The sequence below is a fragment of the Crotalus tigris genome, unplaced genomic scaffold, assembly GCF_016545835.1.
Source record: "Crotalus tigris isolate CLP2741 ecotype Arizona unplaced genomic scaffold, ASM1654583v1 scf7180000024363.772921, whole genome shotgun sequence".
NCBI classification, from domain to species: domain Eukaryota; kingdom Metazoa; phylum Chordata; class Lepidosauria; order Squamata; family Viperidae; genus Crotalus; species Crotalus tigris.
The window spans coordinates 74,839-86,905 of NW_024100531.1; the positions used below are offsets into that span (position 1 = coordinate 74,839).

Consider the following 12,067-nt stretch of genomic DNA (forward strand, 5'->3'; position numbering starts at 1 on the left):
GAGAAACATGACTAAAGTTCCTAAAATTCAGGTGAGAGTGGGCACATCAAGCATTTATTCTTTAATCGCAAAATTCAGACTATTCAGACAGCTTATGCCAAGACAGACAATAATTTAGGTAGGCCCAGAAGAACAGAATGGACCTGGACCTATATAAATTTGTCTTTACGCAAAGACGGTGCAAAATAATGGCTGATCAAAGAGAGAAGCAACCTGGAATTAAGGAGAAACTTCCTGACAGTGAAGACCATCAACCAGTGGAATAGCTTGCCTCCAGAAATCGTGGGCACTCCATCACTGGAGATTTTTAAGAAGAGACTAGACAGTCACTTGTCTGAGGTAGTATGAGTTCTCCTGCTTGAGCAGGGGGTTGGACTAGAAGACCTCCAAGATCCCTTCCAGCTCTATTCTATTCTATTCTATTCTATTCTATTCTACTATTCCAGTGGTGGTGAACCTATGGCACGGGTGCCCGAGGCGGCACTCAGAGCCCTCTCTGTGGGCACGTGCGCCGTCGCCCCAGTCCTAGGCCTTCAGCTGGGTTTTATAAAACCTTTTCACTTTAGGCCTCCGCCGCCATGTGCAAAAAAAAAAAAAAAAAAGGTTCAATCAGTCAATTTCAACTTCTCGCAGCAAAAAAAAAAGATCTTGCAAAGTTAGAATTGATTGATTGAACTTTTTAGTCCCACCCAGTCTGCTGTTACCACCACAGCCACGCCCACCCAATGGGCCACACCCACCCAATGGGCCACACCCACCCAGCACTCGACGATGCATTTGGGCACTCGGTCTCTAAAAGGTTCGTCATCACTATATTATTCTATCTTCTCTTCTCTTCTCTTCTCTTCTCTTCTCTTCTCTTCTCTTCTCTTCTCTTCTCTTCTCTTCGTCCAAAACAATGATTTAACCCAGGGGTATCCAACCTTGGCAACTTTTAAGACTTTTATGAATGAAGGCGGATAATGTTCCAAGATCCAGTCTGGGTCAGTCACTGGGATCAGAGGTTTAATCTTCTGAACTTTTGGACTTGTGCTGGCACCCATCCTCAGGGAAGATATTTCTACTGGAATATGTGCTTTGGGCTATTTTGTGCGTGGTATTTATATGGTGCCTGGTTGCGTTTGGGTTTTGAGTTGTGGTTTGGGGTGTTGATGGCTGGCTATTAAGATGGAGTTTGAGTACAACAAAGACACTTCCACCGCTTTAAAAATTTCAAGGAGACTTCTCGCTCGTTCAGTTTTTTTTTTTTTACAAATATGAGCCAATGTCATTAATATTTTTTAAAAATATTGCTTAATATTGCAGGAAATAAATAGAGGGCGCCCATATAACCCAACTGGAAACATACTGAATTGATTTTTTTTTAAAAGGCATCTTTATGGTCTGTCCCTCCTCCAAAGGAAAAATGTGATGTTTGTAAAATATTTGAAATCAACATTACGGAAGGATTTAGAGAAGAACAGACTTGAATAAATGTCCCGTATAGCAGTCTTTATGCACACTTTTAATATTAATTTCCTCTTAGCGGAACACTGTATAAGACTCAAGCACAGAGGGAAAACTACTTCACTCAACAAGTGGTGTGGAAAAAGCTGCGTGTTATTTCTTGCCTGCTTTTTAAAACATTTGGGCTGCTGGCCAATTAACGTTGAGTTCCTATTTATTTAAAGCTCTCGACTCTGGCTTGCACAGCCTCAAGAGATTTACCAAGTAGTCGAGAAATAGACATGTAAATAAAATTACAGCAAAACCAGGAAAGAATCGTAATTAGGTTCGGCCTCGTAATTGACTTTAAAAAAAGCTAATGACATATGAAGCAGGAGAAAACATGCTTTTTGGCCAATCCTTATGAAATCGGCTGAGAAACACCGCCATAAATAAGAGTCAACCTTGAAATTAGAGAACACAGTTAGCCCTCAACTTATAACAATTCGTTTAGTGACCGTTCAAAGTTACAAAGGCTCTGGGGAAAAAAAAAAAAGACTTAGGACTTCTTTTTCACACAGCCGTTGCAGCGTCCCCGTGGTCACACGATCAAAATTGGGACGCTTGGCAAACGACTCAGATTTATGACAGTGGCAGTGCTCTGGGATTGTGTCCTTCCTTTTTTTGTGACCTTCTGACAAGGAAGGTCAACTTAACAACTGTGTAACCAACTTAACAGTCACAATGATTCCCTTAAGAAGTGTGGCAAGCAAAATTGTGAAATGGGCCCACGCTCGCCTTAACGATCTCCTCGCTTAACGATGGAAATGTTGGGCTCGGTTGTGGTCATAAAGTCGAAGACTTCCTGTCCACGCAAGAAAGATCTGCAAAATGGGCAAAACTCACTAAACAGATGTTTCGTTTAGCAAACAAGGGTTTTGGATTCAGTTGTGGTGGTAAGTTGAGGACGACCTTTACAGATAGTCCTTGACTTACAACATTTCATTTAGGGACAGTTCAAAGTTACAAAGGAACTGAAAAAAAGTGTCTTAGGACCATTTTTCACATTTATGTCCATGGTAGCATCTCCATGGTTACGTGGTCAAATTTTGGAGGCTTGGTAACTGACTCATATTTAGGATGGCTGCTCCTTCCTTCCTTCCTTCCTTCCTTCTCTCCCTCGGTCCCTTCTTTCCTCCCTCCCTCGGTCCCTTCCTTCCTTCCTTCCTTCCTTCCTTCCTTCCTTCCTTCCTTCCTTCCTTCCTTCCTTCCCTCCCTCCCTCAGTCCCTTCTTTCCTCCATTCTTCAGTCCCTTCTTTCTTTCCTCCCTCAGTTCTTCCTTCCTTCCTTCCTTCCTTCCTTCCTTCCTTCCTTCCTTCCTTCCTTCCTTCCTTCCTTCCTTCCTTCCTTCCTTCCTTCCTTCCTCTCTCTTTCCTTCCTTCTTCCCTCCCTTGGTCCCTTCTTCCCTTTCTTTCCCCCATCCTTCCTAGGTCCCTTCTTTCCTTCTTTCCTTCTTTCCTCCCTCCCTCCCTTCCTTCCTTCCTTCCTTCCTTTCCTCCCTCCCTCGGTTCCGTCTTTCTTTGTTTCTTTCTTTCCTTCCTTCCTTCTCTTCTCTCTTCCCCTTTTCTTTTTTCTTTCAATTTTCATCGTTTTATTGCAATCAAAAATTCTGTTAAAAAAAGAAATTGCAGGCTTTGAACTGGAAATTAAGGAAATTCAATGGGGAAGCCTGCGGGAAGTCAGACGTTGCTGTTACTCCCATTGTTTTTGTTTGCTTGTTTGTTTATCTACCTTCATTCATTCTGCTCCTATGTTTGAGTAAGAAGTTTACCTTGGGTCTGTCTCGTTTAATGAAAAGAAGGACCAGGGCTGACATGAGCCTTGTAGATAGTTAAGGTTCTAAAGCAGGGTTTGTCAACCTTAGCAACTTTAAGAATTGCTGGCTGGGGAATTGTGGAAGTCTACACACTTAAACTTGTCAAGGCTGACAAACCCTGCTCTAAAGAAAGGATAGGCAGCTTTGGAGATGGTGACCATGTGAAAGTTTGAATGCAGGTCCAGGAGGGTGGAAATGGGTCCCAGAGGAGACACCTAATCCCTAAATGCCACCCACAGTAAGTATGACTGATTCTAAAATACCATTAATCAGAACAGAAATGGCCCCAAAGATAAATGCAATGACCCAATGAGGCACGAGTTCTCTAGTTTGTAAATCAAAGAACTACCCAATTGGTTTGGAAAAGATCCAGGCAGCCAGAATCAAAATCTAGTTCAGTGGTTCTCAACCTTTTTAATGCCGCGACCCCCAACTGTCGTAAGTTGAGGACTACCCAACTGGTTATAAGTTGAGGACTTTCCCTGCCCGGGAGCACCGCACATGCGTGGTGCCGCCCCCTGTGCCGGCCGAGACGTAGCTGGCAAGCGGCAGAGACGGCACAGGGCGACCACCGGCTGGGCCACCAGCTGGCCCAGCCCAAGGGAAGTAAGGCACCCGCCGGGCCCCACGCACACCCTGCGCCCGCCGGCCTCCCACCCCTGGCCCTCTTTTCCTTACATTTTTAGTAGTTGCTCAGCAGGGAGGGGTGGAAACTTCCAGACAGCTCGCCTTCGCTGCAGACAACTTGCAGCACCGTTTGCAGACTGGGATTTTTGGCGGGCTCAGCAGGGCAGAGATAGCCTGGACAATTCCTATTGGCTTTTGAAAGCCAATAGAATTAGACTCTATTCGAGAGAGTCTATTCTATTGGCTTTCAAAAGCCAATAGAATAAAAGGGAGTAACACAGCTAAGGAAAAGGGGGAAAAAATGGCAGACTGCGCTGTTTGGCGACCCCCGTGAAATGGTCGTTCGACCCCAAATGGGGTCCCGACCCATAGGTTGAGAACCACTGATCTAGTCTATAGGGTAGTGTTTTTCCACATTATCGACTTTTAAGATATGTGGACTTCAACTCCCAGAATTCCCCAGCCAGCATGCTGGCTGGAGAATTCTGGGAGCTGAAGTCCACATATCTTAAAAGTTGCCAAGGTGGAGAAACATTGCTGTAGGGGTGACTGCTGGGTGGGTCCTGTCTCCAAAACTCAAATCAGCAACGACAACACCCAGGGGAAAGAGATAAAAAAGTCCGGCATTTTGGAACTGAACTCATCGTGGGAAAAGGACCGAGGGAATTTTTTTAAAGGCAATTACCTTCTTCACAACTCTCTCCCTTGTAGCCCGGATTGCAGATGCAGGTTCCCATGATGCATGTCCCGTGGCTGTTGCAAGAGACGTCCACGCACTGATTGGTCGGGACGTCGCACTCGGCTCCTTTCCATCCACTGTGACACAAACACCTCCCTTTCATGTACTGTCCGTTCCCGCTACACAACACTGGGCAAGACGCTGAGAAGGAGACAAAAGACCACACAAAAGAGGGCCGTCAGGAACGCAATCAACGTTGGCCAGTCGCTTGATGCAATCGCTGATCCAGTGCAGGTGGTCCTCGGCTTACAACAGTTCATTTAGTGACCGTTCAAAGTTACGCAACAGCCCTGGAAAATGCGAACTTAGGACCGTTTTGCACAACGATCGTTGGGATCACCCAATCAACATTCAGATGCTTGGCCTCTGACTCATATTTATGACGGTCACAGTGATCTCCTTTTTGCGGCCTTCTGATAAGCAAAGTCAGCGAGGAAGCTAGATTCGTTTAACGACCGGGTTGCTAACTCAACAACTGCAGGGATTCTCTTAACAACGGCGGGAATCGAGTTTGTAAAACGGGGCAAAATTTACATGACCAATGTCTCACCGAACGACAGAAACCTTGCCCTCCACTGTGGTCGTAAGTCGAGGACTACCTGTATTTATAAAGATTATTTTTTTTTTAAGAATTGTTCTCCCTTTTTTTCTTTACTTTCTCCCCTCCCCCTTTTAATTTTTTTCCCCTATTTTTCTTTTCTTTCTTGATTAGGCCCATTTAGGTTTGCAACTTAGCAGCAGAAATTGTGGCCTCTGTTACGGTTGTAACTCAAGGACTACCTGTAAAATGGGGCCAAGTTCACTGAACATCCATGTTGCTTAGCAATGGGAAGTCTGGGCTTGATCTCTGCCTAGCGGCCTTTCATGCTTTGTCTATGGAGGTTCTCTGTCCTTCAGGTCATGGTTGACTCAATGGTGCTTTTTTCAGGAGGCCACTGGACTTCCTTGTTTTTCCTTTGAAGATGTTTCGCTTCTCATCCAAGAAGCTTCTTCAACCCTGACTGGATGGTGGGGAATGGAAAGATTTATACTCCTTGCAGACAGCTGGTCATTTGCCTCCTTTTAGAGAGTCGTTGAGACCACCTGGAGGTTTGTCTGTGTCTTCAGAGTCACCTGAGTGGTGCAAATGAGTGTGGAGCCTCTTTGGAACTGCTGAAAGGACTGTGTTGTGGAGTTGTGCTTTCTGCAGGATGTTTCAGCCGCTCCAAGAAGGCTCCACACCCATGCATCCCTCGGGTGATCCTGAGGACAAAGACAAGCCTCCAAGTGGCATCAACGACTCTCTAAAACAGTGGTTCTCAACCTTTTTAATGCCGTGACCCCCCAACCGGTCGTAAGTCGAGGACTACTCAACCGGTTGTAAGTCGAGGACTACTCAACTGGTGCAGCACCGTTTGCAGAATGGGACTTTTGGCGGGCTCAGCAGGGCAGAGACAGCCTGGACAATTCCTATTGGCTTTTGAAAGCCAATAGAATTAGACTCTATTCAAGAGATCTATTGGCTTTCAAAAGCCAATAGAATAAAAGGGAGTAGCACAGCTAAGGAAAAGGGGAAAAAAATGGCGGACTGTGTTGTTTGGTGACCCCCGTGAAATGGTCGTTCGACCCCAAATGGGGTCGCGACCCACAGGTTGAGAACCGCTGCTCTAAAAGAATGCAAATGACTAGCTGTCTGCAAGGAGGATAATCCTTCCATTCCCCACCATCCAGTCAGAGCTTGAAGAAGCTTCTTGGATGTCTATGGAGATTCTCCGTCATCCAGGTCATGGTTGACTCTTGCTTCTTCAAGAGGCAACTGGACTTCCTTGTTCTTCTTTGAAGACGTTTCGCTTCTTATCCAAGAAGCTTCTTCAGCTCTGACTGGATGGTGGGGAATGGAAGGATTTGTACTCCTTGAAGACAGCTGGTCATTTGCCTTCTTTTAGAGGGTCGTTGACGCCACCTGGAGGTTTATCTGTGTCTTCAGGGTCACCTGAGTAGGTGTGCAAAGGGGGTTAAGCCTTCTTGGGACTGCTGAACGGAATGTGTTGAATAGATAAACGCAGATAAGCCTCCAGGTGGCCTCAACCACTCTCTAAAACAGTGGTTCTCAACCTGTGGGTCGTGACCCCATTTGGGGTCGAACGACCATTTCATGGGGGTCGCCAAACAACGCAGTCCGCCATTTTTTTCCCCCTCTTTTCCTTAGCGGTGCTACTCCCTTTTATTCTATTGGCTTTTGAAAGCCAATAGAATAGACTCTCTTAAATAGAGTCTAATTCTATTGGCTTTCAAAAGCCAATAGGAATTGTCCAGGCTGTCTCAGCCCTGCTGAGCCCGCCAAAAGTCCCATTCTGCAAACGGTGCTGCACCAGTTGAGTAGTCCTCCACTTATGACCGGTTGAGTAGTCCTCAATTTACGACCGGTTGGGGGTCGCGGCATTAAAAAGGTTGAGAACCACTGCTCTTAAAGAAAGCAAATGACCAGCTGTCTGCAAGGAGTATAAATCCTCCCATTTTCCCACCATCCAGTCAGAACTGAAGAAGCTTCTTGGGACGAGAAGCAAAATGTCTTCAAAGGAAAAACCAGGAAGTCCAGTTGCCTCTTGAAAAAACACCTTTGAGACGGTCAGGCTTTGTTTTGGAGGGACCCCAGGAAAAGATATAGTGAAGGGCAGAGGTTGCCTATAATCCTGCTGACTGCCCTCCTTTCTACATGGCGGGGGCCAGACTGTCCACAAAGGAAGGATAACCCCTCAGGCTTAAGCCAAGGGTAGGAGATGGGTAGAATGAATGGATGGGGCTTAAGGATCAAAGATCACCAGCTTATGAATGGATGGGGCTCAAGGATCAAAGATCACCAGCTCTGCTATTGTCAGAAGAGGGTTATTAAACCCTCCCTTTGCTCAGAGGCGATAGCCCAAAAGAAGGGGAGGAGGAAATGGAGAAGAAACGGAGACCGTGATGCTTGATGAAGAGCAAGCATTTCGAAAGCTTAAATGGAGACTGTGAGATTTTCAAATCCATTGCAGGATGTTCAAGCGAATATGTAAAAAAGATGTTGAGACTCTAGAACAGTGGTCCTCAACCTTTTTAATGCCGCGACCCCCCAACTGGTCGTAAGTCGAGGACTGCTCAACCGGTCGTAAGTCAAGGACTACTCAACTGGTGCACCACCGTTTGCAGAATGGGACTTTTGGCAGGCTCAGCAGGGCAGAGACAGCCTGGACAATTCCTATTGGCCTTTGAAAGCCAATAGAATTAGACTCTATTCAAGAGAGTCAATTCTATTGGCTTTCAAAAGCCAATAGAATAAAAGGGAGTAGCACAGCTAAGGAAAAGGGGGGAAAAAATGGCGGACTCCGTTGTTTGGCGACCCCCGTGAAATGGTCGTTCGACCCCAAATGGGGTCCCGACCCACAGGTTGAGAACCACTGCTCTAGAAAGAGTACAGAGAAGAGCAACAAAGAGGATCAGGGGACTGGAGGCTAAAACATACAAGGGACGATTGCTGGAATTCGGTATGTCTGATTTAATGAAGAGAAGGACGAGGAGGGACATGATAGCAGTCTTCCAGTATCTCAGGGGCTGCCCCAAAGAGGGGAGGGTCAACCTATTCTCCAAAGCACCTGAAGGCAGGACAAGAAGCAATGAAGAGAAACTAACCAAGCAGAGAAGCAACCTGGAACCAAGGAGAAATTTCCTGATAGTTAGAACAATTAATCAGTGGAACAACCTGCCTCCAGAAGCGGTGAATGCTCCAACACTGGAAGTTTTTAAGAAGAGACTGGACAGCCATTTGTCCGAAATGGTATAGGGTTTCCTGCCTGAGCAGGGGGTTGGACTAGGTGACCTCCAAGGTCCCTTCCAACTTTATTATTATTATATACCATTTCAGACAAATGGCTGTCCAGTCTCTTCTTAAAAACTTCCAGTGATGGAGCATTCACCGCTTCTGGAGGCAGGTGGTTCCACTGATTGATTGTTCTCACAGTCAGGAAGTTTCTCCTTAGTTTCCAAGAACTTTGGCCCCTTCATAACTCGTGGACTTCAACTCCCAGAATTCCTGAGCCAGCGTGGGGGAACTATGGCCCCTCCATGACTCGTGGACTTCAACTCCCAGAATTCCTGAGAAAGCATAGGGGAACCATGGCCCCTTCATGACTCGTGGACTTCAACTCCCAGAATTCCTGAGCCACCATGGGGGAACTTTGGCCCCTTTATGACTTGGGGACTTCAACTCCCAGGATTCCTGAGCCAGCATGGCTCAGCTTGGAAACCCCTCCCTTTCCCCTCAGCATGGCTGGCTGAGGAATTCTGGGAGTTGAAGTCCACGAGTCATAAAAGAGCCAAGGTTGCCTACCCCTGTTCTATGCCAATAGTGATCGCTAACCAAAAAATTAAGTTTACCTCGTCCACAATCAGGGCCCAAGAATCCGAGGAAACAATGGCAGGTTCCAGAAACGCAGTCACCGTTTCCATAACAGTTGCTGGGACAGTTCTCCACTGATTCTGCAGAAAGAAGAAAACAGAAAAAGTGAAGGTAATGTAGAAAAGAGGAAAGTTAAACATCAAAGCTCATTCAGTGATGGAACAGAGGCACTGGCAATCGTCCTTCTCACGTTGGTCTCCCCTTGACTGGGTTACTGTAACTCACTCTACACGGGCTTGCCCTTGAAGACTACACAGGGACATCAGCTGGTACAAACCTCATACAAAGTCTGAGTACTAAAGGAAGAAGGCCCTAGGTTTGTCAAGTGCTGGGAGATTCACTAATTGCCAGTTTGCTTCTAGACCAGGGGTCTTCAAACTTGGCCCTTTTATGACTTGTGGACTTCAACTCCCAGAATTCCTCAGCCAGCGTGTCTGGCTGAGGAATTCTGGGAGTTGAAGTCCACACATCCTAAAATGGCCGAGGTTGAGAAACATCAGTTTAGCTCTTTCTGAGTTAGCATTATTTCCCCCTCACATTATGTCAGGGGTCTTCAAACTTGGCCCTTTTATAACTTCTGGACTTCAGCTCCCAGAATTCCTTAGCAAGGCACGCTGGCTGAGGAATTCTGGGAGTTGAAGTCCACGAGTCATGAAGGGGCCATAGTTCCCCCATGCTGGCTGAGGAATTCTGGGAGTTGAACTCCACAAGTCATAAAAGGGCCAAGTGTGAAGACCCCTGGTCTAGACTGTGGGAGGAGGAACGGCAGAAACTGGGGCCGGAGTTAAAAGAGGGATCAGCCTAGAATTCCTACACAGTCACAAGCAGAACTAAGTCCAATCCCCCTTGAATTCTGTGGACCATTATCTAAGTCCAAGCAGGTGCTAATTGTGAGTTGAGAAGATTTTTGTGCATAAGCTGTTTAGCAATAAATCAGTTTACTGAACTTCCACCTGTGGACTTCATCTTCCACGCCCAACAGTTATGAAATGGTACTAATGTATAAAATCTTACAGAGTTTTGGACCGGAGTATCTGCAAAATTACTTGCTCCCAAGTAGAATCTGCCCTGGTCAGATTTGGGCTTAGAATGCCTTATTCCCTGCAAAGTGTTCAAGAGGGTATTTGGTTGTTTGAATATTTGAACGATCTTGGTGGTTTCTTGATTAGGTTGTTGTTTACTGTTTGATTGTTTCTCTGAATTAGTGGATCACAGATACATCAAACTCACAACGTCCTGCGATGTCACGCGACGTATCGGCACTGTTTTGCCATTGCTGGAAATGGGGTGGGTACGGCTTCCGCTTGATGCGTCCGGCCCGCGGGCCGATAGTTTGACACCCCTGGTTTATCAGACTGTTTCTCCTATGGAATCACCCACAGAATTAAGACCCGATAAACACATTTAGAACACTTAAAAAGATCTGGCTGTTTAAGCAAGCAGTTGAGGATTTAGAAAGGATTAAGTTCCTGAGGTGTACACGGGCCCCATTTGTTTTAATTTCTTTCATGTTATTATTGATGTGCAATTGATTATGGATTGTATATTGTGCACTTTTATTGATTGGAAGTGTTGTATTGCTTTTGGTGAGCACTCAGATTTGCCTAATTGAAAGTGACATAAAAGCACCATAAATCAGGGGTCTTCAGACTTGGCCCTTTGATGACTTGTGGACTTTAACTCCCAGAATTTCTCAGCCACTGCATCCAGTTTTGGTCACCACAATATAAAAAAGATTTTGAGACTCTGGAAAGAGTGCAGAGAAAAGCAACAAAGATGATTAGGGGACTGGAGGCTAAAACATATAAGGAATGGTTGCTGGAATCGGGTATGTCTAGTTTAATGAAGAGAAGGACGAGGGGGGATATGATAGCAGTCTTCCAATATCTCGGGGGCTGCCCCAAAGAAGAGGGAGTCTAGCTATTCTCCAAAGCAGGGGTCTCCAATCTTGACAACTTTAGGAATTGTGGACCAACTCCCAGAATTCCTCAGCCAGCTATTCTTTGTAAAATTGTCAAGGTTGGAGACCCCTGCTCCAAAAAGCAAGACAAGAAACAATGGAGAGAACCAACATAGAACTAAGGAGAAACTTCCTGACAATGAAAACAACTAATCAGTGGAATGGCTTCCTTCGTGAAGTTGTGGGCACTCCATCACTGGAGGCTGTTAAAAAGAGACTGGACAACCATTTGTCTGAAATGGTGTAAGATCTCCTGCCTGAGCAGGGGTTGGACTAGAAGACCTCCAAGGTCCCTTCCAACTCTTGTTACTGTGTTATTTATTAAAACAAATAAGTACGAATAAACATGACCATCGGGGGGGGGGAGAAATCAGCATGTCATTTTACAAGCCATCGTGAACTTCGAACAGTTGTTAAAGAACTAGTCATAAATCAAGGACTACCTGTAGAATGCATTGTTTTTGCTCCATGTTTTTATTTAACTCCAGATTTCACCCAAGTACCGTATATGCCGGCGTATAAGGCGACTTCCGCAAGCACTAAAATCGGCGCCAAAGATGGGGGTCGTCTTATACGCCGGAAATACTGGTAGTTTCCAGCGTATAAGACGACATTCTAGGAATGCGACTTGGCGCCAAAGACAGGGGTCGCCTTATACGCCGGGTCGCCTAATACGCCGGCATATACGGTATCAATTATTTCTCGTCTCCAAAAAAAAAAAAAAAAATCCTTTTGAAGGAAATTGCAAGTTAACTCCCACAGTGTTTTAATGGCAGCTCTAACTATTCATCCTTGCCTTGGTTTATTAACATTTTTTTTCCTCCTAAAATCAAAAACCATGTTTGACGATTTCTTAAAATATTCATGAAGACAGGAGGGTAGTTTGGTACGCAAGGTTGACAAAAATGACAAAACGCTAAGGTTGCTTTGAATGCCACTGTTTCTGATCCTCCATAAATATAATGCACGTTTGAATTAAAATGGGATGTAATTACAGGCGAGAAGTCTTAGCGTGGTGGGGAGTCGTTT

At 45.5% G+C, this 12,067-nt stretch overlaps 1 protein-coding gene across 10 annotated transcripts in view; it reads right to left on the bottom strand.

The window, feature by feature from the left end:
• Positions 1–12,067, bottom strand: part of LOC120301006 (teneurin-4-like) — a 612,847-nt gene that overhangs the window by 71,766 nt on the left and 529,014 nt on the right. For all 10 annotated transcript variants that reach the window (XM_039327639.1, XM_039327638.1, XM_039327645.1 and 7 more), the window contains 2 exons: positions 9,057–9,158; positions 4,614–4,808 (listed from right to left, as the gene is read on the bottom strand). In XM_039327639.1, the coding sequence (XP_039183573.1) occupies positions 4,614–4,808; positions 9,057–9,158 (297 nt within the window). The remainder of the gene's footprint in view (positions 1–4,613; positions 4,809–9,056; positions 9,159–12,067) is intronic.